At 41.8% G+C, this 27,185-nt stretch overlaps 2 protein-coding genes across 3 annotated transcripts in view; one reads left to right on the forward strand and one right to left on the reverse strand.

Annotated features, from left to right (window-relative positions):
* LOC106571948 (glutaminase liver isoform, mitochondrial) overlaps positions 1 to 10,449 on the reverse strand; it is a 26,960-nt gene extending 16,511 nt beyond the window's left edge. Inside the window, exons 1-2 of the mRNA XM_014145547.2 lie at positions 9,970 to 10,449; positions 5,296 to 5,383 (exon numbers count right to left, since the gene is read on the reverse strand). Of these exons, the coding sequence (XP_014001022.1) occupies positions 5,296 to 5,383; positions 9,970 to 10,184 (303 nt within the window). The 5' untranslated portion in view covers positions 10,185 to 10,449. The remainder of the gene's footprint in view (positions 1 to 5,295; positions 5,384 to 9,969) is intronic.
* Positions 10,450 to 21,057: 10,608 nt separating this feature from the next.
* LOC100286410 (collagen alpha-1(II) chain) overlaps positions 21,058 to 27,185 on the forward strand; it is a 29,508-nt gene continuing 23,380 nt past the window's right edge. For both annotated transcript variants that reach the window (XM_014145553.2, XM_014145554.2), the window contains exon 1: positions 21,058 to 21,365. In XM_014145553.2, coding sequence (XP_014001028.1) covers positions 21,272 to 21,365 — 94 coding nt within the window. In that variant the 5' untranslated portion in view covers positions 21,058 to 21,271. The remainder of the gene's footprint in view (positions 21,366 to 27,185) is intronic.

A 27,185-nucleotide genomic window follows, 5' to 3' on the forward strand; every position in this document is an offset into this window, starting at 1 on the left:
TACCGTCTGTGACCGGGAGTCCCACAGACGGCGCACAATTGGCCCAGCATCGTCCGGGTTAGGGGAGGGGACCTTTACTTGGCTCATCGCGCTCTAGCGACTCCTTGTGGTGGGCCGGGCGCCTGCAGGCTGACATCGGTTGTCAGTTGATGGTGTATCCACCGACACATTGGTGCTGCTGGTTTCCGGGTTAAGCGAGCGGGTGTTAAGAAGCGCGGCTTGGCGAGTCATGTTTCGATGACTCGACATTCGCCTCTCCCGAGCCCGTTGGGGAATTGCAGCGATGAGACAAGATCGTAATCACGAAATTGGGGAGAAAAAGGGGGGTAACCACAGCTACAGTTCAGTGACAGTCCTTTCAGATCACTGTGTGTTACAGCCAAGTCCTCTGCCATGTCACTGTTCCCTGTCATGCCAAACATATACAGAATAACATAACAAAATGGCACATCTCCCTCCTCTAAACTGGCAGATCAATATAAGGTCAAAGCAGATGTCATCATTATGTAAGAATATCAAGCATTGCACCATATTAAAATACAAGATGGTAAGACATGTTGGTATGTGACATGCACAAAGATAATACAGTGCTCAGAGAGGAAGAGGCAAAGCGAGAGGCTTGACTCTGCCCCAAAATCTGTCAGCACGAAAAAAAAAACTGCGAGAAGCAGAGAAAGTGTAGCCTGACGACACACAGTATATTCTTCCACTGCTCTGTCGCACGCTACATACTTCAGTCGCGACTGCCATCATAAAAGTTGTTTGTGGGGATGAGGGGCACGATGGGTGTTGTACAAAACAAAGTCATTAGCGATTGGATCGTCTCTAAACAATTAGAGTATGAAAGCCAGTGACGAATTTTCAAACTGCCGCTTTACCCACGTGTGTTCTGGCTCTGGCCTAACCCATCGGGTTCTGGACCTCGACTAGCTGGCCTAGTTAACTTTAGCCACAACATATTGGAATTTGTGTAATGTACACAAATGTGTTATGAAGAAAGAAAATGGTGTAATATGCATGAAATGCTTTGTGATGAAAATCGCATAATACAAACAAAAATGTTTACTTTTCGTGTGCCTGTCACGAATTTCAAATAAGTAATTTGTGTCTATTTCACAATAAGCTATGATAATGTGTTGCATCCTTTCCCAGGTATTTTAAATCTTATTTCTAGCATAAAGCAAAGCTAGCTGACCAAAGCACGGTTACAGATCACTTTATATAATCGGATGCGTTTTTATTTTCTTCAAAATCTTAAGCTAACAAGGGTTAGGCCTGTGCTTTTAAAAAAAATGAAAGGTAGGCCTATGCAATACCCTCTCATACCTCCTCAATTCGAGTCTTGGATTTAACTTAACAGCCATTCACTGACACGGAGGTAGCCTATTTAAAGAGTACATGGTGGGTGGAGGAATTATGAATATGGCAGCCTATTGCCTAATTTCATCTGTCAAACTGGTACGCCTACCTCTTAAATAGGAAGAAATAGGCTCCAACACAAAGCCCCCTTGTGGTTAGTAAAGTCTAATTAAAATGAAGACGTTGAAATGAATTACGCCTACTATAATTTGCCTACGTTCAGCACCATGAACTGTCCATTTCCCATTGATTATGCTGTAGCTGCTGCTTCAAGTTTCAGCACCACAACGTCATTTACTCTAATCTGGTTTTACTGTGAGATTCAATAACTCTGATAAATACATCATGGGCAAGCTATCAAAGTTGACCTCTGGTCCTCCTCGCCTTCGCTCTCCGCTTCTCAAACAGAACATAGGCTATAAGGCTAGTCCGCTCACAAGATAATTCATTCATTCATTCATTCATTCATTCATTCGGAAGAAGCCTTTGACTCTCCTCCTGAACTGCCACCATAGCCCTACACAGCACAGCCCTTGGTTAGACAGCACAACAAAAGGTTTGGATCAGCAAGATCAGAGCAGGGGCTCAGGGTTGGAATAGCCATTGCAGTGTGTAATGCAGATTAGTTTTATTTACATCATCATCATAGAAATGTAACTTTGCTCTGTGCTTCTCCGAGCATGCACTTCATAGCCTAAAGGCTATGGATCATTTGATTGAGAGCACACTAAAATGGCCTATAGGCGCGCTTGATATTGCGCGCCCAGTGGAGATTCAGAAATGAGAGGCGGCATCGGGCACACATCAATATATAGCCTAATAAGCAACTAGTTCTAAAACACAGAGAAATATAGAAATGTCATCAATTAAAAATGACATGTCCCTTCCCTGGACTGGATTTAAAAAATACTAAACATTCCCCATGACTGAAATTGAAAAAGCATGACCCTCCGCCATTTTCCTCCAGGTAACCATTCTGTATATTTAGAACCATCCCTAAGGATAATTTAGTCGCTAATGGCAGCCTGCCATACCCCGGTCGGCTTTCAACTTGAGATTCTAAATGAATGGTGGCAGCACTCAAATCATTTCTGGGTAACAATTAAGTACCTTACTGTGCTTGTTTTCAAACAAAGAATTAAAAATAGCTTCTTAGCAAAGAATTTAGCTAGGACTGTCTGGGAGTGGTTCATAGTGGGTAAGAGAAAACTGAAAACTAGCTGTTATTGGCAGAGAGGTTTGGAACTTTATTTCTTATTGGTCTATTATCTAATTTTACCACCTGGTGATGTCACCAGGCAGGCCAAAACTCCATCCCACCAAAACAGGCTGAAATTTCACAGTGTGGAAATGTATATAAAAACAGAGAAAAATCACGTTTTTGACTGGACTGGGCCTTTAACCGACTTCCTTGGCTTCAAATGCGCTATATGAGTCTTCGCATGGTAATGAATGGTGTCATGTGAGTGATGGCTTTGTTTATTCATATACAGTCATTGGTTAGAGCCATCTAAAAACCATTACCAGTGTTTCTTTGATTCAAAGCCATGCTGATGATGATTCAAAGTTCATGAGACAATGGCCTGTCAAATGTCACGCCGTGCCACAACACCACCCAATCTTTTAATAGACCCCGGTACCCTGTACTGTTCAGAGTTCATTTGAATATGCATATGAGGGGCACCAAGAAAGGCTCTGAAGGTATGAATTATGGTGTAAAAGCACTGGGAGGGGACACAGAGTCTCTTCACACACAAGTTTAGCATGCATGGTGCTATGGATGACTGTGCTTGTATGACTTCTTCACCAACTGCGCTGAGACTTCTATGATGTTCTAAATCAGGGGATGGGCAACTCCAGTCCTCGGGGGCCTGATTGGTGTCACACTTTTCGCCCCCAGCTAAAACAACTAATAATGTAATTAGTTTAATCAGCTGTGTTCGCTAGGGATGGGGAAAAGTGTGACCACTCAGTCCTCGAGGACTGGAGTTGCCCATCCCTGTTCTAAATTGTGTCGTAAAAGCCCTGGGAGGGAACACAGCAGGTGTTTCTCAGTATGCATACTTCCGCGCTCCACACTCTCATGCTCCGAGTTCGAAGAAGTTCTCTTGAGTACGTTCTGGTGAGGACAAGTGTCATGTCCTGACCATAGAGAGCTCTTATTTTTTATGGTAGAGTAGGTCAGGGCGTGACTGGGGGGGGGGTTATCTAGTTCTATGTTGTTTGGTTCTAGTTTCTTTTTTCTATGTTGGGGTTTTTGTATGATCCCCAATTAGAGGCAGCTGGTTATCGTTTCTCTAATTGGGGATCATATTTAAGTAGTTGTTTTTCCCACCTGTGTTTGTGGGAGATTATTTTGAGTGAGTGCATGTTGCACCTCTTTCGTCACGGTTTGTGTTTTGTTTGTAGTTTGTTTGTTTTGCAAAGGTTCACATTAAAATAAAAGATGTGGAACGATACCAACGCTGCGCTTTGGTCTCCTTCCTACGACGAACGTGACAACAAGAGTGTGGAGAACGCATAGAAATGTACATTTGAGAAGCACTGCGCACTCCCCTGCTACTGCATTACCTTTGACCACTTCACACAAAATAAGACGCACTACATCGGATCCTGAGCACCGCACGCGGCGAGAAGAGACCTACATCCCTCCCGCGAATTGGGAAACTTTTGCAAATGTTTTGTTGTCTGAGTGAGGGAAATGCTGTACATTTTGAGTGCTCTATTTATTTTTTGAAAGATGAGACGTTGATTATTACAACAAATACCGCTTTGATGTCATAAAAGCAAGCCAAACGCCCATGAGTCCAAATGTGCACTTCACATTTCCATATCATAAAAGCCCATGTCATACTGTATACAGTGTTTATGATCACTATGTTTGATGTACAGTTGACATGGTGTCATACCCTGGGTTGTTTTGAACAGAAATTGCCTGTTGTCTATTGTGTAAAAAAAAAAAAGAGAATTACAAATAAAAAAATCCCATGAGGGCCATACTGAAAATGTGTTATATTTCCTTGCTTTCAAAATGTGCTAATAATAGTCCCATAACCATAGTTTATGGAATTATCGATGCGACCTGACTGTCTAGTGAGTATTAATGAACTGGACAGTCAAGAAACTGTATGAATATAGGCACATTATTATTTCTACACAGTTTTGATTTGGTTTTAGTCATTTTAAAGTAAATTGAGTCCCCCCCCAAAAAAATGTTTTACTCAGGCCGGATTGGACCCCCTTGATGCTCCTGATCCAAAATATTTTTAGATTTCGTTATCAACAAATGCGGCGAAAGGTACAGTAAATATAAAATGCACATAAAATCAACAGTGTCATTTTTGGATTAAGTCATGTGTCAGCTGAACTGTTGTGTCCTCCACTTTGGTCTAATAATGTTCCCACAATCTCCAAACGGTTCCCTTTCAATTGCTACAATGCTTATGCATTTCATATTTATTCTGTAAGAAACATTTCAATTTTGCCCTATCCATATAGGCCAATTGCCACGAGTGTAAAGGGTTAAGAGAATTCACTTCTAGCCTCATTAACAACAGCTACACCTGTCTATTAGTCATAAAGTTACATAAGGCATTTCCCCAACACTTTTCAAACCTGAGCCTGGGCTTGTGACATGGTGTGATGGATTCCTGCCTTGGCTCGTCTTACACTTCCTGGGATTCCTTCGGTGTGCATTTAGCTCAAGTGAAAACAGCAAGCCCAAAGGCTGCTTTAGGAACTACAATGTGTTGTGGTACAGTACATGTTGGGTCAACTTTAAAAGGACCTCACGGAAAGCCGGAGTAGTTGTCAATATTATCAATGCGCATTCCAGCAAAATAATGAATAAATAGGTTAAATAAAAAAATACACTGTATGGGTTAGTGTTGTTTGGTGGCACACAGTGAGGGTGGATGTGATGAGATGGAGACTCACAGAGATGAACTGAGAGACAGGGATCATCTCTTTGCCCTCTGTAATGGTGTAGAAGAGAAGGTCCTCCATCCCAGAGATCAACCTGCTCCTGTTAAGACCAGACAACACAGTGCATCATATCAATCAGTGGAGGCTGCTGAGGGGAGGATGACTCATAATAACGGCTGGGATGGAGCCAATGGAATGGCATCAAACATATGGAAACAATGTATTTAATACCATTCCCCTTTTTCCGCTCCAGCCATTACCACTTCCTGTGATGTCAATACTACTGTAGGTCTGACAGGGTCATTGTTAAAGATTACCAGTGCATATACGTTGTACACTGTGTTTTGATAGTTCACTCTCATCTGCATAACTTTTCTCAAAACATACAACATGTGCAAAAGAGCACTTAACCACTAAAGACAAGTGTGTATGAACAATGTTCTGTTTTTCTTTTCTCCCCAGCACCAGAAGGAGAGTGTAGTAGTGTTTGTAGTGTAGGTCTAATGTACAGTAGTGTAGGTCTAATGTACAGTTGTGTAAGGCCTAATGTACAGTAGTGTAGGCCTAATGTACAGTAGTGTAAGGCCTAATGTACAGTAGTGTAAGGCCTAATGTACAGTAGTGTAGTGTAGGCCTAATGTACAGTAGTGTGTGGAGTGTAGGTCTAATGTACACTAGTGTAGTGAAGATCTAATGCACAGTAGTAGTGTAGTGAAGATCTAATGCACAGTAGTAGTGTAGTGAAAATCTAATGCACAGTAGTAGTGTAGTGAAAATCTAATGCACAGTAGTAGTGTAGTGAAAATCTAATGCACAGTAGTAGTGTAGTGAAAATCTAATGCACAGTAGTAGTGTAGTGAAAATCTAATGCACAGTAGTAGTGTAGTGAAAATCTAATGCACAGTAGTAGTGTAGTGAAAATCTAATGCACAGTAGTAGTGTAGTGAAAATCTAATGCACAGTAGTAGTGTAGTGAAAATCTAATGCACAGTAGTAGTGTAGGGAAAATCTAATGCACAGTAGCAGTGTAGTGAAAATCTAATGCACAGTAGTAGTGTAGTGAAAATCTAATGCACAGTAGTGTAGTGAAAATCTAATGCACAGTAGTGTAGTGAAAATCTAATGCACAGTAGTGTAGTGAAGATCTAATGCACAGTAGTGTAGTGTAGAAGTGTAGTTCATCTTAACATCTGCTTTCAAACCAATTCCACTGACTATTCAGCTCCATGTTCCTACATTTAGTCTGATTAAAGTAGTTGTTTGGATGGAGTATTATTGATTAAAGTAGTTGTTTGGATGGAGTATTATTGATTAAAGTAGTTGTTTGGATGGAGTATTATTGATTAAGTAGTTGTTTGGATGAAGTATTATTGATTACAGTAGTTGTTTGGATGGAGTATTATTGATTAAAGTAGTTGTTTGGATGGAGTATTATTGATTAAAGTAGTTGTTTGGATGGAGTATTATTGGGAATTTCGTTTGAAGTCCACTTTGTATGCATAACAAAATGTCTGAATCAAAAATAATAGCTTAATTTAATTTCCTGTAGACAAGCCTAATTTGAATAAAAAATCTGCAGTTATAGGGATGGTACTCCGAAAATATACCCTGAGTGTAAAAAACATTAGGAACAGCCGCTCTCTCCCTGACATATAGACTGACCAGGTGAATCCAGGTGAAAGCTATGATCCCTTATTGATATCACTTGTTAAATCCACTTCAGATCAGTGTAGATTAAGGGGAGGAGACAGGTTAAAGAAGGATTTTTAAGCCTTGAGACAATTGAGACACAATTCATGACGCCGATTTGAACTGCAACACTGCTAGGTTTTTCACGCTCAACAGTTTCCTGTGTGTATCAAGAATGGTCCACCACTCAAAGGACATCCAGCCTACTTGACACAACTGTGGGAAGCATTGGAGTCAACATGGGCCAGCATCCCTGGGGAATTCTTACGACACCTTGTAGAGTCCATGCGCCGACCAATTGAGACTTTTCTGAGGGCAAAATGGGGTGCAACTCAATATTAGGAAGGTGTTCCTAATGTTTTGTACACTCAGTGTGGTTTACCAAGCTTCCGATTACTTCACACTGGAAGAAGTTAAGCAACACTAAATCTAGAAACATATAGTTTACTTAAAGTTACTTTGAAAAAGTCGTTTACTACATCCAAACTACTTCGTGAAAAGTTATATTTAAATCAGAAACGTCATCAAATACAAATTGGAAGAACAGATCACTCTGGAGTCAGAAGTTAACATAATGTCATTTAGCCTATTAAACACAAAAACTGTTTGAAGTGAAAATTAGGCAAGTCTGATGGCGAAAAAGAAAGGAAATCTTGCCTACTTTAGCCATATTTTCTGTTATTTTTGTAAAAATTTAGTGTGTAGTTCCAGTAGTTAGATACACCACTACATGGCAAAACAAGTTCTTACCTACTGGACACACTGGTTGAATCAATGTCGCTTCCACATTATTACAATGAAATGACGTTGAACCAATTGAATTGACGTCTGTGCCCAGTGGGTAACTACTGAAAACACTACCAAGATTTGAAGTTAGTTCAACTTCCTCCACCAAGCTACATGTATTTAAATGACTAGCTGATGGCCATGTAGTTCACTACTCCCCATCACTGAAAATCACTAACTCATTATTATAGGGTCGTTCCATTTGGTTTCAATCCCTTTTTTTCCGCACCCCTTTTAATTTGAACAGCACTTCCCATACATATTTGCTTATGGGAGAAGTGGTAAGAAAGTGCCCTGAATGCCAAAACATTTAGGTGATAAAGGTGCTCAAAGTTGACCTATTTTGCATACCCCACCCGACCATGAGACATCCATGTCTTCGTTACTGGAAAAAATAAACGGTTGAGTTTGATATCAGTTAAAAGCTTACAAAACAGGGTTGACAGACTATTTTAGAATTTCTTGAATTGTAATTCTTTTAATGACAATTATGTACTTTTTTTTTTAACTGATTTTATTTTTCTCGCAAATGTTATAGCTTAGACCCTATTTGACATCTGAGGTGTTTGTGTTGTGCCCACCATCTGTTGAGACACAGCATGCTCTTGAATAAGGGTGCATGTCATTCAACCATATAAATACAATTCATCGTGGAATATCATCATAAATGCAAATGTCTATTGTATTATGTATCTTTCTATGATTTCATTAGGTTTCCTATGGAGGATTGACAGTATAATATATATATATATATATATATATATATATATATATATATATATATATATATATATAACCCATTCAATTCAACATTCTCTGATGTTTGGACCTCCAACCATCTTTGTGCTACCATATTAAGGTTAAAATGTACATTTCATTCCCATTTCAGCCAACCAATCAAATGTATTTATAAAGCCCTTTTTAGGTCAGCAGTTGTGACAAAGTGCTTATACAGAAACCGAGCCTAAAACCCTAGAGAGTACTCAATGGAGATGTAGAATCACGGTGGCTAGGAAAAACTCCCTAGAAAGTCAGGGAACCTAGGAAGAAACCTAGAGAGGAACCAAGCTACGGGTGGCCAGCCCTCTTCTGGCAGTGCCGGGTGGAGATTATAACAGTACATAGCCATTAAGGCCAGATTGTTCTTCAAGATGTTCAAATTCATAGATAACCAGCAGGGTCAAATAATCACAGTGGTTGTAGAGGGTGCAACAGGTCAGTACCTCAAGAGTAAATGTCAGTTGGCTTTTCATAGCCGAGCATTCAGAGGTCGAGACAGCAACATGACACCCACCCTGTATTCAAGAGCATGCTATGTCTTAACTGATGATGGACACAACACAAACACCGCCGATTATGTAAAATTATGACATATGCGAAAATTAGATTATTTTTGATAATTTAAGTTAAAGGTTTAAAAAGGACATGATTATATATATTTGTCTTATGTTTCAATAAATGATTAAATAGTTTGACAACCCTGTTTGTAAGCTTTTCAATGATATCAAACTCGACTGTTGATCTTTTCCAGTGATAAACACATGAATGTCTCATGGTAGGTTAGTGTATGCAAAATGGGTCAACTTCGTGCACTTCCATTTTTTCGAAATGTTTTGGCATTCAGGTTCAAAAAGTTAGTTTCTGTCCACTTTACCATGGGCAAATATGTATAGAAAGTTTCGTTCAAATCAAAAAGGGGTGCGGTCAAAAAGTGATTGAAATTAAATGGAACGACCCTATATGATCTCAACTGAAGAATATCATTTCACTCTTTGAGACAACTTGTCACCACTGTAGGCCAGGGTTCCCCAACTAAATTCAGATGTGGGCCGATTCTTTCTTGAGCAGATGGTCGGGGGGCTGGAACAATTATATCAATTGTTTCAGCTTGACATCAAGAAGCACAATGATATAGTAATTGACAAAAAAATTATAATTTCAAACCTGTATTACATTAGGATACGATAACATATGTCTATATTTATGGGTGGGAATACTTGGGAAAATATTTCTTCAATTGAAATTGATATCTTGGTGATTTTAAAGTATTTTATGTCCAACAATGAAAATGTATTTTAATAAATGGGGGTTTCAATAAAATCACCTGCTGGTCGAATTTGGCTTATGAGCCGCCAGTTGGGCAACCCTTCTGTAGGCACTGCATAGTCACATTATTCTACAGTACCAATTACGGAAAGAGTATGTATTTACCTGCACTCTGCTTCGTCTGTGTCATTGACAGCTTGATGATGGAAGGGTTGCTGACGCTGGCTGTGTGACGCTGCGCTTGTGCATAACAGCTGAGATTGTTGCTCGATCCTGGATAAGCCATTGCTGTCGCTCCCAACCCGTGCGGAGTTGACAGCGTGTTTGAGCAGTTGTAAAACTCCCGCATTAGTAGTCCGCAGACGTTTCAGACAATGCATTATTAAAGGTGTGGATCGCAACCAAAACAACAATACACTTAGAATATAATAAACACTGTAGAGGAATCAGATCTGTGTCCAGTGCTTCGTTCCTCGGAGGCTTTATGTCAGTTTTCATGCACTTGAGGACTTGATACTATCGCGTGGGGGGTGGAGTTGTGACTGGCAGAAGTTGGTCGACAGATGAAATGGGCCAGTGACCAATGACAAGTGAATCCAAACGGGAAGATGGCTGTGCTGTTACGGGATCCTTGGGACGTCCATAACCTAAACCCCTAACCTAACCTAACATAACCCCCTACCATTACCCCGACCTTTACCTAAACCCAATCTTAACTCTTACCTGGGTAGAGCTGTCAACCGCAATGGGGTGACGTCAGAGTTGTACGTCCCGAGGATCCAGATTAGACTCTTCCCCGGGAAGAGGGTGAGAAATGTACGATCCTTGGCACGCGTATGGGTATGATTTCAGTTACGTGATTCAGTGGCTAGGGGCACAGTACAAATCTAATTATAGGCTACTTTTCTGAGCAGTTTCTATGGAAAACGTTGCCAAAACCTTTAAATACCTTGCTGTAAGATGCAATATGATCTAACCTTCTTGCAACTGTTGAACAAGAAGTTGTATTGTCACCTGTGAACCTGTGAATAAATGTGAATAAATAAATAATACAATTACCTTTTTTTTAATTCAACTACTTACAATTTCATGGTTACATTGGCTATGGTGAAATGAAGCATACCAATGAGCAGAGATGGCATTGGTGGATTTTCTAGTCATTTGTAGCTTGTGTAGCGACACCATATGGTAGTGTGTCACGTAGCATGCATTGCTTTCAGAAAGTATTCTTGATTTATTCCACATTTTCTCGTGTTACAGCCTGAATTGAAAATTGATTAAATTGTTTTTCTCCCCAATCTACACACGATACCCCTCAATGACAAAGTGAAAACATGTTTTTAGACATTTTTGCAAATGTAGGCTATTGAAAATGAAATACAGAAATATCTCATTTACATAAGTATTCACACCCCTTTGCTATGACACTCCAAATTGAGCTCAGTTGCATCAAATTTTCATTGATAATCCTAGAGACGTCACTACAACTTGACTGGAGTCCACCTATGGCCAATTCAATTGTGTGGACTTCATTTAGAAAGAAACGCACCTGTCTATATAAGGTCCCACAGATGGCAGTGGATGTCAGAGCAGAAACTACACCATGAAGTCCAAGGAACTTCCAGTAGATCAACGAGACAGAATTGTGATGAGGCATATATTTGTGGAAGGGTATAAAACAATTTCTATAGTGTTGAAAGTTTCCAAGAGCACAGTGGTCTCCATCATTGGGAAATTGTAAAAATATGGAACTACCCAGACTCTGCCTAGAGCTGGCTGTCTGACCAAACAGGACCTTGTTAGGGAGGTGATCAAGAACACAATGACCACTCTGACAGAACTACAGGGTTCCTTGGATGAGATGGAAACTACAGTTGTAACAATGTGTACTTTTAACAGTGGGTTAACTGCCTTGTTCAGGGGCAGAACAACATTTTTACCTTGTCAGCTCAGGGACTCAATCTAGCAACCTTTCAGTTACTGGCCCAACACTCTAACCGCTAGGCTACCTGCCGCCCCAGGAAATAAATGGGGAAAGAATGGGGTTTTGGGATAAACGCCGAAAATAAGGTCTGAAGTTAACACACGCTTAGGAGATCTTAGACGTTTTGTTCAATGATGTAATATTGTATGTATACCCTTTTACAGGGGCTGAGTCACTGGCCTACTGGTGTTCTTCCATGCCGTCCATGGGAGGGGTGTGTCACTTGAGTGGGTTGAGTCACTGACGTGGTCTTCCTGTCTGGGTTGGCGCCCCCCCCTTGGGTTGTGCCATGGCGGAGATCGTTGTGGGCTATACTCGGCCTTGTCTTAGGACGGTAAGTTGGTGGTTGGAGACATCCCTCTAGTGGTGTGGGGGCTGTGCTTTGGCAAAGTGGGTGGGGTTATATCCTGCCTGTTTGGCCCTCTCCGGGGGTATCATCGGATGGGGCCACAGTGTCTTCTGATCCCTCCTGTCTCAGCCTCCAGTATTTATGCTGCAGTAGTTTATGTGTCGGGGTGCTAGGGTCAGTCTGTTACATCTGGAGTATTTCTCTTGTCTTATCCGGTGTCCTGTGTGTATTTAAATATGCTCTCTCTAATTCTCTCTTTCTCTCTTTCTGTCTTTCTCTCGGAGGACCTGAGCCCTAGGACCATGCCTCAGGACTACCTGGTATGATGACTCCTTGCTGTCCCCAGTCCACCTGGCCGTGCTGCTGCTCCAGTTTCAACTGTTCTGCCTGCGGCTATGGAACCCTGACCTGTTCACCGGACGTGCTTGTTGCACCCTCGACAACTACTATGATTATTATTATTTGACCATGCTGGTCATTTATGAACATTTTAACATCTTGACCATGTTCTGTTATAATATCCACCCTGCACAGCCAGAAGAGGACTGGCCACCCCTCATAGCCTGGTTCCTCTCTAGGTTTCTTCCTAGGTTTTTGGCCTTTCTAGGGAGTTTTTCCTAGGGAGTTTTTCCTAGCCACCGTGCTTCTTTCACATGCTTTGCTTGCTGTTTGGGGTTTTAGGCTGGGTTTCTGTACAGCACTTTGAGAATATCAGCTGATGTACGAAGGGCTATATACAAATAAATTTGATTTGATTTGATTTGATATTAGTCAGTTAACTTAACCTTTATGAATTTTGAAGCTTTCGTGTGATTCATGTGCTTGTTTTGATTACATAAATGTCCCAAAAAGTGATGCTAGCTGATGAAAATCTCATAGAACAAAACGTATAAGAACGCCCAAGCCAGTGTTTACCACAGATCTTATTCTCTGTGTTTATCCAGTTCCCCATAGGCTTTGGCCATAGGCTTTGGCCAATGAGCCATGCTGGAGTTAGTGCCTAAAAAAGACGTCATTACTGTTACTCTATTGTTTGTTTAAAATAACCCTTTCAAATCCACAACCTTGAAAAACAGTAAATACACAACCGTTTTAAGATCAGTAGGGCAGTGCAGGTAGCGGTTTACCTTTCTAGGCTGAGGCAACTCGATGCTACTCCATCATAAACCTAGAAGACCTGTTCTGCTGTCTGTTTACGTCTCTGCCTGCAGGTGGCAGACTCACTCCAGATCTAGCGCCTCACATCCGGGCTGTGTCACTGTCTGTGTGTCTGTTGTATCCCATGAGAGGGCATCTGTCAGGGGTCCATCACGCGCAAACACACTCTCTCTCTCTCGCACGCACGCACGCATGCACGCACACACACAGGCCCAGTGTTCCTACCCACAAGCCTCTGAGTGAGGGGACAGGCTTCCTGTCTTGTTCTTCAGTCTCTGTCTGGGCAGCCTGCCCACACATCACTCCTCACCTCTCTGATCCTTCATGTGCTCAGTGTTTGTGTGCAACACACTAACTGACCTTTTCTTCAGCATTATCAGCACACTGGTATAAATTAGCCTCTCCTGCTAAGGGGAAATTATTTGACTGGTTAAGACATTACGGGCTATTACAGTAAACATAAGATAATAGGAACCTACACAGGTGCATTTATCAACTTTTTCTCATATTTTTAAACAGTTACAATGTGTACCTTATCGGATATCTATCTCTCATGTAGTATGAAAAACCTCACTACGGAGAGGAATAAATTGGTGGATTACATTTACCAAGATTCTATCAAGAGGAGCTCACTTCAAGGCACTTCAAGGAATTCTTTCAGGAGACATTATTGTCATGCAGACAGTCAAGGCCCCCAATGGTCCCCAGACTCCCCATCCAAACGTCCTCGTAGTTGAAACGTTTCTGCACCCACCCGTATAAGGTTACGTGGGTTTTAGACTGTGTAGTCTGTACAGCTGTTGGGTAGAATGCTATAGTATCCACTTCCAGGTTGACTCTACGAGGTGACATAATATTACCTGCATTACCAAATAAACGAGGCCTCACCCGGTACTGGTGGAGCCTTTGGATTTGCCTCGCTAGGAATGTGACTGCTCCAAAGGGCCACACGCTAACCAATGGTCTCCCTACACTACCTCTCCCGGGTTGTAGCTTCTCTGTTTTCAGGAGAAAATGTTTTCCATTCCTCAGCCCATGAATGCCAGCTTTGTCCCCTCAGCCTCCATCTTGTGTGAGAAGCCCCCATGCCCCACCCTCCCTGCCTGCACAAATTTAACTTCCCCCCCGTCGTCTCACATGGGAAAAGAAATATACCGGTGCCTGCTGCTTTGATTCAGCCTCAGTAGTCTGAGAGCCTGGATAAAGCCCTGGAGCTTAGAAGAATCTACAATGGACAGTCAGTTTGAAAGACTTGGGGGTTGGAGATTCTGTATTTGGACAGGATTATGGGTGAAAAAGTATTCTGGTGAAATATAGTAGTTAACAGACTCACCTAAAATGCCTGTTAAAGGGAAAGTAATCCAAAAGTAACAAAAAGTAATCAGGTTACGTTACTGAGTTTGGGTAATACAAAAGTTACATTACTGATTACAATTTTGGACAGGTAACTAGTAACTGTAACGGATTACATTTAGAAAGTAACCTACACAACCTTGTACTCAGCTAATATCATTGGACGATTTCACACAAGCACATATCTGTCACGACTTCCGCCGAAGTCGGCCCCTCTCCTTGTTCGGGCGGCGTTCGGCGGTCGACGTCACCGGCTTTCTAGCCATCGCCGCTCCATTCTTCGATTATCCATTTGTTTTGTCTTGTTCCATTCACACCTGGTTTGCATTCCCCAATCACACTACATGTATTTATTCCTCTGTTCCCCCTCATGTCTTTGTGTGACATTTTTGTGTGTTACGTGTTCTACGCACTAGGCTATGCGTTTGTTATTTTCCATGTGTTTTCACAAAGCTTATTTGTATTGCAATACATTTATGTTGTGTGACATTTGTGCGCGCTATACACTTTGCCTTGTTGGCTGGAGGAGGTTTTTTTGACACAGCTGCATCCATCTGTATATCTCTCCTGCCGTAATAAAGTGTGCGCCTGTTCACAATTCTCCGCTCTCCTGCACCTGACTTCACCACAAGTACGCACACGCCTGACAATATCAGAGTGCACACAACCCCAGTATCACAACTACTTCATGAAGTGCTAAAGAAGAGAACAAAGAGAAGTGTTTTGTCCACAGTCAGGCTACTTCTCACTGGCATCTTTCTCCATTTACGCTGGTGTTCTCTGAGGAAGAGGGGGATGTTGTTTGTTTGTATTAATACTGAGGGTTTGGCGGGACTTTTCAACATATTACCACAATCATGACTACGTCGGTTGGTGGAAATACAAGTACAGGCTTTGCTGTTGGCAAAATCGTTCAAATACAGTATGAAGAAAAGTCTGCAAAAAGTTGCCGGTATGCTAAAATTGGCGAAAAAACGTCTTGGTTTGAAAGGTTTGTTTTTCTGACCCTCACTAAACTCTCTTGGGTCTGAGAGGCATGCTTTCTACTTTGTAGGACAGAAGGTTAGAATGATGTTGGAAGAAAAGCCAATGAGGAAAGAAGTGTCTGTGACGTCTTCATTTTATGCTTTTACTATCCAAAGGGAATTGCTACTTTCCAATCTCTACATATCCTCTGCTTTCAATTTTAGATGACTTCTTAGACGTTAATTTGATATTGATCATAGCGAGAGGAACATTTTAATTGTGTGCGGAGTGGTGAAACAAAACTCCATAATTAGAGAATTGTAGAGATTTGATGCATCATTCATTTCACTTCTCATTAAAGAACATCTACCACCCAGCGTGAATGGAATTCTCACTCATTGCCAACTTTACTCTCTCCCACATTCCTCCCCATAATGACACAGACATACAGGCCTTACAGTGCAAACAGGCGCACACACGCACGCACACACACACACACACACACACACACACACACACACACACAAGGCACACCGCTAAAGCTGAAGTAGCCAGACAGTACTACCTTACTTCCACTGGGGGGAGTTTTTTCACCAAGACATCTTTACGCCAGAGATGTGCACTGAAATCCAAATATTCCACAGATTCTCCTCATTCTCTTCAGCAGAAGTTAGAGTTCCTCTAGTTAAACACAGTGCAATTGTACAGCGTTGAGAAAAAAAAGTAGATTATATTCTATCACCTTTCTGGTCCCATGGTCTCTGTGTTATCTACTATTTGGTAATCTGGGTAAGCTGTCCAACTTTACAAATATTACCTCCTGCACCATTTATGAAATTATAATAGAAAATGGATACAATAAGAAAAATATTTTATAGACTGAGAATGGCCCTGTCCTTTGCTCGACTTCCCCACGTTGAAGCAGACCCCCCCCCCCTTCCGCTCTGTGTACTCAGCAAACCTCAGCCACCCCTCCACAGTGGCCACCGTGCTGAAACCTAGACACCCTCTAGACCCATGGAGCCTCTTTGCAGTCATACAGTCCTGAATGATCAACCCCCCCCCAACCCCTCCATCCTCCCACCTTCCCCACCATTCCTCAACCCCCCCAGCCACCATCCTCATCAGGCAGCGATCCCCACTGCCCTGCCATCTCACAGCATTCCGTGGGCCCAGCACACAGAGGCCTATTGTGTGCTCAGGGAGACGGAGGCAGCGTACAGTCAGGGGAACGAGAGAAATGTCTAGAATGGACAGTTTTCTATCTCACATTAAGTTCTATGGACCTTGGCTACCATTGTGAAGGTGCAGTTCAATTGATCTACTGTTGTGATCATAAGGCATGGTACACTGAGTAATCCAGCAGAAGTTATCAGTAAAACAGAACATTCCAAATAAGTCCCCAAGATGGCCGTCTAGTAGGCATGCATTTGAGTGATGCTTTCGGCGCAGATTGCAGTTCTATGTACAGGTAACTGCCAAAATAATGGAGACACTTGAGTAAATGAGGGATACAAAATATATTGAAAGTAGGTGCTTCCACACAGGTGTGGTTCCTGAGTTAATTAAACAATTAACATCCCATCATGCTTCGGGTCATGTATAAAAATGCTGGGCAGGCCATTATTTTGGCTACCATGCCTATGCCCCAATAGCATGACAATGCCGCCATCACAGGGCATCACAGAGTGGTCACCAAATGGTTTGATGAGCATGAAAACGATGTAAACCATATGCCATGGCCGTCTCAGTCACCAGATCTCAACCCAAATGAACACTTATGGGAGATTCTGGAGTGGCACCTGAGACAGTGTTTTCCACCACCATCAACAAAACACCAAATGATGGAATTTCTCATGGAAGAATGATGTCACATTACTCTGATAGAGTTCCAGACACCTACACCCAATTAAGACACTTTATGTTGCTATTTCCTTTATTTTGTCAGTTACCAGTATATTCCAGTTCTACAATGAGTACACCAAACATTAGGAACACCTTCCTAATATTGAGTTGCCCCCCCCAACCCCTTTTGTCCTCAGAACAGCCTCAGTTCGTCAGGGCATGGACTCTAGAAGGTGTCGAAAGCATTCAACAGGGATGCTGGCCCATGCAGACTCCAATGCTTCCCACAGTTGTGTCAAGTTGGCTGGATGTCCTTTGGGTGATGGACCATTCTTGACACACACAGGAAACTGCTGAGCGTGAAAAACCCAGCAGCGTTGCAGTTCTTGACACAAATCGGTGCGCCTGACATGTACTATCGTACCCCGTTAAATATTTTGTCTTGACCATTCACCCTCAGAATGGCACACACACACACACACAATCCATGTCTCAATTGTTTAAAGGCTTAAAAATCCTTCTTTAACCGGTCTCCTCCCCTTCATCTACACTGATTGAAGTGGATTTAACAGGTGATATCAATAAGGGATCATAGCTTCCACCTGGATTCACCTGGTCAGTCTATGTCATTGAAAGAGCAGCTGTTCTTAATGTTTTGTACACTTAGTGTATGTACCTACTGTCGGTCCTAGGATCTATCAATCTCCCATTTTCTCCTACAATGTTTCTCCTGGAAATCTGTCACAGGCAACTGATTAAAACCACCGTTGCAGTCTTTATCAACCACCTGCTTTACATGAATGGTAATGTGAGGGTGTGGGTTGTATTCTGAGAGGAAGAAAAATCGATGAATATTGTTGATGGGATATTAAGCGATAGAGGGATGCCGGTGTAGGTGGACCACCACCTATATATATGACTGCATGTATCATAAAACCCTGCTGTGAAGTACGGTAAGAAGTGATCAGTACCTCATCAGTTTACCTAACAATTTACTAGAATTAATTTACAGTTACTGGAGTAATTACTGAATTACTACACAGGTTCAAAGAGCAAGTTATTGTACAGTGGTATAATGAGATATATTGCAAGAAAAGGGCGTTTGACCATCCAATTTTCTATTCAAGCAGAATAAACATGCTTTGGGGCTATGCACATTTTGCTTTAGTCCAGCTTCTTGTTGTAACTGCCCAATAAGATTGGCCCTTAAATCAAGACACGGTCCTCTTAAACCTGTCAGATCTTCCATCTATTAATCTCCCATTTTCTGGGGCGGCAGGTAGCCTAGTGGTTAGAGTGTTGTCCTAGTAACCCAAAGGTTGCAAGATCGAATCCCGGAGCTGACAAGGTAAAAATCATTTCGTTCTGCCCCTGAACAGTTAACCCCCCCCCCAATTTTTTTTATAAAATATAAAAATCACTGTTTCTAGGCTGTCATTGAAAATAAGAATGTGTTCTTAACTGACTTGCCTAGTTAAATAAAAGTCAAATAAAATAACCAGGCAACTTTAACCCAGCTTAACCTTGTAAATTGGAGAGGGTGAGAGTGTGATGTGGTCTATTGTCTCAATAGAACATATTATTGGTTCAGCTAGGACAGGCATGATGGTCATTTAAGAAAACACTCTGACAGACATTCAGAGCTCGCTAGTTGCTTTAGGAACAGATATGAGGACTGCATCGGTCAAGATGCTTCCTATGTTCTTCCAAATCAACTGATTTAGGATCAGCTTTCCCTTCCCCAATCCTAACCTTAACCAATATGCAACAAATAATACAATTGTCCCTGGACCAGTTGTTACTGTATCTGCAGAAAGTGATCAGGGTTGTGATGGAGGGTTCAGACTCTTTCTTCCCTGTTTGACAGGGCTCTCTAAAAGGTTATGGCCCCGGTGTGACTGTGCCTCTCCACTCAACAAAGACCCGCTTTCAGACCCTCTCACCTGGCCCTATCTGCCTCAGAAAGATACACGATAAAGATCATAGAGGCATTTCATCCCCTGGTTCACAACTTCTGAGCTTCACAATGAAGAGAGTCTGATATAAGTGTTGTCTTGTCTCGATCAGGAATGTTATGGTACTGGAGAGACAGGAAACCCTGTCAAAGCCCATTTTGTTTGCCTGGAGGGGACTGTTGGGCATCTGAACTGTTGTGACAGGTAAGTAGTATAACATTAGCAATAGCAACAAGCTCCATGTACCGGTGGACATTACTGTAATTTGAAGGGATACATTGTTGGTTTAGAATAGACAGTGCGGTGCTGCTTGCTGAGTAATTACAGTTGGTGTGTATTTCTGTTCACAGTTACATTGAATCAAGCCAATACTATTACTGCATATGCAGGAAAGTTACTGGAAATGCCTACAACACGCCTTCAGTTTCCAGCCCCTTAATATCCATTGCAAACAGTCATGGCAGACATCTTCTTTTAGCTGGTTCTCACAGTCTCATGTCAACTGGTCTTTGCTCAAACAGACAGGCCTCTTGACGAAACTCTGACTGACCCTAAGTATGCAACGTGACCATGACATAACACTGTCATCGACTGGAGTGCTCTACACACCCAGAAGTAGCCTCAGATCCTGCAATAATTAGACACCCATAAAGCCATAATCCAAGAATCTCTGTAGAGTCAGACAGGTTTAGATTGAGTTAATCCTCAGAGACAGGCTGGCCGTTTCCCATGCCCTCAGTGCTCCCTACAGTAGTTCACACCATGGTCCACTTGGTCCACTTAAAGCCTTTGAATTGAATTGAGAGAGAGAGAGAGAGAGAGAGAGAGAGAGAGAGAGAGAGAGAGAGAGACAGACAGACAGACAGACAGAGAGATAGAGAAAGAGAGAGAGAGAGAGAGAGAGAGAGACAGACAGAGAGATAGAGTAAGAGCGAGAGAGAGAGAGAGAGAGAGAGAGAGAGAGAGAGAGAGAGACAGACAGATAGAGTAAGAGCGAGAGAGAGAGAGAGAGAGAGAGAGAGAGAAATATTGAACTGTAGAGACTTTCTAAATATAGGCCTACAACATTTGCCAAGTGTGGGCACCTGTATAGGTGGACAGGTCGACAGTGTCATTCACTCTCAATGAGGAGATCTGTTTCCTCTTGGGGGAATCCATGTACTTCCATACAGTAACTGCATTACACAGTTGTTATAAACCCATATATAAAAGAGTTGCCTATTTTAAGTGCCAATAAAAAAAGTATATGAATAAACATGAGGTGAATATGAATGTAGGCCTATCAGTGAAGGCCTAAATCCACTTGACAAATGGTAAAATGGCAAATCTGTTATTGGTTATTGTAGCCTATTGAGCAACATTCTAAAAAGGTCTACTTCAAGTATTGTAATGCAAAATTGTGGTGAGTGGCTATACTCCACGCTATTGTAATGGGGGTTCGAGAGAGAGAGAACCAATAAGTGTAATTTTTAGGTAGGCTACCTCGTCCTCGCAGCGCATGGGAGGAATAGGAGAAAGAGGTCCCTGGGAGAATAGATTCTGGTGGTGCTGAGGGGAGGGAGATGTGGGTTGGGTTTCAAGCTTGACTGGGGGTCTGGGGGAGGTCTAGTATTTTGGAATATACGAAGATTCGTAGAAGGTACCGTGGACATAAAACCGCGGTTCTTGCTCTGACGCGGTGGGTGTTAAGTGCCGGCTAGGGCCCCGCGTTGGATTCCACTTCGATTTTGGAAGGTTGACTGCATGGTTCGGTTGTAGTCTCTGGGAACACACAAATACACTCCATTAAAAGAGAGCTGCGTCTGATCCGTCCCATCTTTTTCCTCACCCAAGGTCCTGCATGTCTAATATTTAGACATGTTTAGCTTTGTGGATTCACGGACTGTTCTGCTACTTGTAGCATCCCAAGTTGTTTTAATATCCATTGCCAGATGCCAGGAAGAGGATGACCGTAAGTTACATAATTCTGTTGAATTGTCTTTTGCAAAAGTTTAGTTTCTTCTGATGATGCCTTTTTATCAACTTATATTTTACATTCTGCGCTTCTGTGGCACACTACCTTGGCATCTAAAGTTTCTGCGCAATTCTCACCTTCACAACGAATAGGGCAAGTGTTGGTAAAACAGCAGCAAACAAGATATGAGAATGGGATATGATTTTGTGAACCACTTGGGTACATTAGCATTGATGGAGGGGCACAAACTCATACACATATATCTGTCGGTCATTGGAGGAATTGCACAATTATGAATTAGAATTCTTGCAGACACAATTCAGAGATTAAATGTTCATTATCTGGACTGTTATACTGTACATGATATCAATTTAAGAAATGACTATTTAACTATTTAAATAATGGTATTGAATTGAACATTACCATCCTAATACTGGTTTGATATTGACATAGTTCATGGCTACATTTCGGTTAGATTGTAAGTGTTTGCAGATATAAGGGGCCTATGAAAGAGTTGACCTTCCTTTTGGGAGGATAGGTGAGGCTATCAAGGCACACCTGTGTGGGATGGAGAACCAGGTGAACAAGTGTCCGTTTGTTTCACTCCTGGATACTCACTGTGGATCCTGTCTCTGAACAAGCACACTTCAGTGTGCTCTCTCTAGCTGTGGTGCCAGTGTTTAACAACACAAATCCATTTGGTGGAGACAACAGACGAGACACAGTGGCTCACTTGAGATGCTTTGGCAAGTTCAAGAGCTTATTGGGCAATTTAGAAAACGTTTACTTTGGCATTTACCCCCCCCCCCCCGAGAAAACATTCTGATGTCAAAAGAATAGTTGTATTGTTTAGGTGACTATTTGTTAGACTAGGGTGATTAAGTGTAATTGTTTGTGTTTCGTGCTGTGGCTGAAATATTTGAAATGGTTAATTATATTCATAATTTAAAAAGACAGGGTCAGACACAGCTTGACCCCAGACTAGAAGGCTCAAAGGGTAGCAGGAAGTGAATGGCAGTTGGTCACTCAATAAGAGATTTTATTTTATGAAGAAACTATGGAACAAGATATGTCGCTAGAGAGATAAGCTACACCGCATTATGCAATGTGTAATGTATCATGTGTTGCTTTACAATCCCCATATTCATAGGCTTGTTCTACATAGCCTAAAATGTTTGATAAATGTCTCTTGAAGTACTCCAAAGAATAGATTTTAGGGGCCACATGTCCATTGTGCTAGTAGTTTTAAGCATTTAGTAAGGAATTAGGGATTGTGCGTCCGTATACATATTGCCACAACTCAAGGAAAAGTTGTGGAACAACATGCCACCAACCAACCCCACCTTTTGTGGAGAAAGCTTAAATGGTTTACTCACGTGTTATATAGTATAGTTTGGTAGCAGGTATGTGCTAATAACCACTTTCACATAAATGTTACATAAAGAAATAGCTGCATTTAGCCTAGTAGGCCCAACCTTAGACCCTGTGCATGAAAGCTACCCATTCTCAATTGTCCAATGTGTTTGAACTGGCGCCCGACACAGCTATGCGATCCAGATGGAGAATTTTAGAAGGACTCCCTGTTTACTTAAGGCAGCAGCTTGTCAATTGGGCACAGTCCCCCAGTGTGAGGGACTCATTCATACAGGTCCACCGGTCACAAGGGAGCGCAGTAGGCATACAGGTTAAATATACTAACTCCACCACGCAAAAGACCTATTTCCACTGGAAATGGCACCGTTAAATATATTCGTGGTCGGCTGCCTCAGAATCCGGCTGCATATGATTACCTTGATCTGAATGGACGCTTTATCTTCCTTTGGAGTTCACAAATCTAGCAGTTTGAGTGCAGGAGAAATAAACCTGGGTGAGGCTTGTTGAGCTTTTATTTTTCACCAGGTAAGTTGACTGAGAACACATTCTCATTTACAGCAACGACCTGGGGAATAGTTACAGGGGATGAATGAGACAATTAGGTGGCCATGTAGTCCAGATTGGGAATTTAGCCAGGACACCAAGGTTAACTCCCCTACTCCTACAATAAGTGCCATGGGATCTTTAGTGACGCAGAGAGTCAGGACACCCATTTAACATGCCATTGGAAAGTCAGCACCCTACACAGGGCATCTGGTCTCCCATCCAGAAACTGACCAGGACTAACCCTGCTTAGCTTCAGAAGCCATCCAGCAGTGGGATGCATGGTGGTATGCTGCTAAGTTAAACTAAACCACAGACCGGTGGTTAGATTTTGTGAGACTGCGGCCCACAGGTAGAATCATCACCCACCCAGACCAGTACCTTGGATGATCCAGTCTGCCATACTGCCAATCCATGATGCATCGTGTTGAGATGAGTCTATTAGGCCTAATACCTGGATATGATGAACATAATGATGCCATACATCATTATAAATTATGCTGATATGCTTCTGTCTTTAATGTGGTTAATTATAAATGCTTTCGTGTGATTCTGGACATCTCTGTTCTTCTTTGATAAGGTCACTCCTACTTACTTTTAAAGAGCAGATCGGATCATGGCAAAAAGTGTTTTAGCTACTCGGCTCTGTGGCCTTGTAATTCTCTCCAGACCAGCTTGAAACTCCAGGATCCTCTTAGCTAGGAGGAGTTTAAAAGTTTGGTTGGCTCACATGCTATTGAGGAATGTGATTGTCATTAGGACTTGATGCAGTGGTACAGTTGAAGTCGGAAGTTTACATACACCTTAGCCAAATACATTTAAACTCAGTTTTTCACAATTCCTGACATTTAATCCTGGTAAAAATTCCCTATCTTAGGTCAGTTAGGATCACCACTTTATTTTAAGAATGTGAAATGTCAGAATAATAGTAGAGAGAATTATTTATTTCAGCTTTTATTTCTTTCATCACATTCCCAGTGGGTCAGAAGTTTACATACACTCAATAAGTGTTTGGTAGCATTGCCTTTAAATTGTTTAACTTGGGTCAAACGTTCCGGGTAACCTTCCACAAGCTTCCCACAATAAGTTGGGTGAATTTTGGCCCATTCCTCCTGACAGAACTGGTGTAACCGAGTCAGGTTTGTAGGCCTCTCCACGCTTTTTCAGTTCTGCCCACAAATATTCTATAGGATTAAGGTCAGGGCTTTGTGATGGCCACTCGAATACCTTGACTTTGCTGTCCTTAAGCCATTTTGCCACAACTTTGGAAGTATGCTTGGGGTCATTGTCCATTTGGAAGACCCATTTGCGACCAAGCTTTAACTTCCTGACTGATGTCTTGAAATGTTGCTTCAATATATCCACATAATTTTCCCCCCTCATGATGCAATCTATTTTGTGAAGTGCACCAGTCCCTCCTGCAGCAAAGCACCCCACAACATGATGCTGCCACCCCCATGCTTCACGGTTGGGATGGTGTTCTTCAGCTTGCAAGCCTTCCCCTTTTTCCTCCAAACATAACGATGGTCATTATGGCCAAACAGTTCTATTTTTGTTTCAACAGACCAGAGGACATTTTTCCAAAAAGTACAATCTTTGTCCCCATGTGCAGTTGCAAACCGTAGTCTGGCTTTTTTATGGCGGTTTTGGAGCAGTGGCTTCTTCCTTGCTGAGCGGCCTTTCAGATTATGTCAATGTAGGACTCGTTTTACTGTGGATATAGATACTTTTGTACCTGTTTCCTCCAGCATCTTCACACGGTCCTTTGCTGTTGTTCTGGGATAATTTGCACTTTTCGCACCAAAGTACGTTCATCTCTAGGAGACAGAACGCGTCTTCTTCCTGAACGGTATGACGGCTGCGTGGTCCCATGGTGTTTATACTTGCGTACTATTGTATGTACAGATGAACGTGGTACCTTCAGGCGTTTGGAAATCGCTCCCAAGGATGAACCAGACTTGTGGATGTCTACAATTTATTTTCTGAGGTCTTCGCTGATTTCTTTTGATTTTCCCATGATGTCAAGCAAAGAGGCACTGAGTTTGAAGGTAGGCCTTGAAATACATCCACAGGTACACCTCCAATTGATGCAAATTATGTCAATTAGTCTATCAGAAGCTTCTAAAGCCATGACATCATTTTCTGGAATTTTCCAAGCTGTTTAAAGGCACAGTCAACTTAATGTAGGTAAACTTCTGACCCACTGGAATTGTGATACAGTGAATTATAAGTGAAATAATCTGTCTGTAAACAACTGTTGGAAAAATGACTTATGTCATGCACAAAGTAGATGTCCTAACCGACTTGCCAAAACTATAGTTTGTTAACAAGAAATTTGTGCAGTGGTTGAAAAACGAATTTTAATGACTCCAGCCTAAGTGTATGTAAACTTCCGACTTCAACTGTACATATGATAGATAAAAAAAATCTATGACGTTTGTATATGTCTGTAATTGAAATGTATTTGCGTCAACGTCAAAACATAGAGTACCAGTCAAAAGTTTGGACAGACCTACTCATTCAAGGGTTTTTCTTTAATTGTACTATTTTCTACATTCTAGAATAATAGTGAAGGCATCACAACTACGAAATAACACATATGGAATCATTTAGTAAGCAAAAAAGTGTTAAACAAATCAAAATATATTTTATATTTGAGATTCTTCAAAGTAGCCACCCTTTTCCTTGATGACAGCTTTGCACACTCTTGGCATTCTCTCAACCAGCTTCGCCTGGAATGCTTTTCCAACAGTCTTGAAGGAGTTCCCACATATGCTGAGCACTTGTTGGTTGCTTTTACTTCACTCTGCAGTCCAACTCATCCCAAACCATCTCAATTGGGTGAGGTCAGGTGATTGTGGAGGCCAGGTCATCTGCTGCAGCAATCCATCCCTCTTCTCCTTGGTCAAATAGGCCTTACACAGCCTGGAGGTGTGTTGGGTCATTATCCTGTTGAAAACAAATGATAGTCCCACGCAAACCAGATAGTATGGTATATCGCTGCAGAATGCGGTGGTAGCCATGCTGGTTAAGTGTGCCTTGAATTCTAAATAAATCATCAACAGTGTCACCAGCAAAGCACCCCCCCACCATCACACCTCTTCCTCCATGCTTCACGGTGGGAACCGCACATGCGGAGATCATCCGTTCACCTACTTTGCGTCACACAAAGACACAGTGGTTGGAACCAAAGGTCAGATTTCCACCTCGTGTTTCTTGGACCAAGCAATTCTCTTCTTATTATTGATGTCCTTTAGTAGTGGTTTCTTTGCAGCAATTTGACCATGAACACCTGATTAACACACTCTCCTTTGAACAGTTGATGTTGTGATGTGTCTGTTACTTGAACTCTGTGAAACATTTATCTGGGCTGCAATTTCTGAGGCTGGTGAACTTATCATCTGCAGCAGAGGTAACTCTGGGTCTTCCTTTCTTGTGGCGGTCCTCATGAGAGCCAGTTTGGTTTTTGATGGTTTTTGCGACTGCACTTGAAGAAACTTTCAAAGTTCTTGAAATGTTTTCACATTGACTGACCTTCATGTCTTAAAGTAATGATGGACTGTTGTTTCTCTTTGCTTATTTGAGCTGTTCTTGCAATAATATGGACTTGGTCGTTTACAAAATAGGGTAAAATCTGTATACCACCCCTACCTTGTCACAACACAATTGATTGGCTCAAATTAACTTGTAACAAAGCACACCTGTTAATTGAAATGCATTCCAGGTGACTACCTCATGAAGCTGGTTGAGAGAATGCCAAGAGTGTGCAAAGCTGTCATTTCTTTTAACACTTTTTTGCTTGCTACATGATTTCATGTGTTATTTCATAGTTTTGATGTCTTTAATATTATTCTACAATTTAACACATTTTACAAATTAAGAAAAACCCTTGAATGAGTA

This window comes from Salmo salar, chromosome ssa15, assembly GCF_905237065.1.
Source record: "Salmo salar chromosome ssa15, Ssal_v3.1, whole genome shotgun sequence".
NCBI classification, from domain to species: Eukaryota; Metazoa; Chordata; class Actinopteri; order Salmoniformes; family Salmonidae; genus Salmo; species Salmo salar.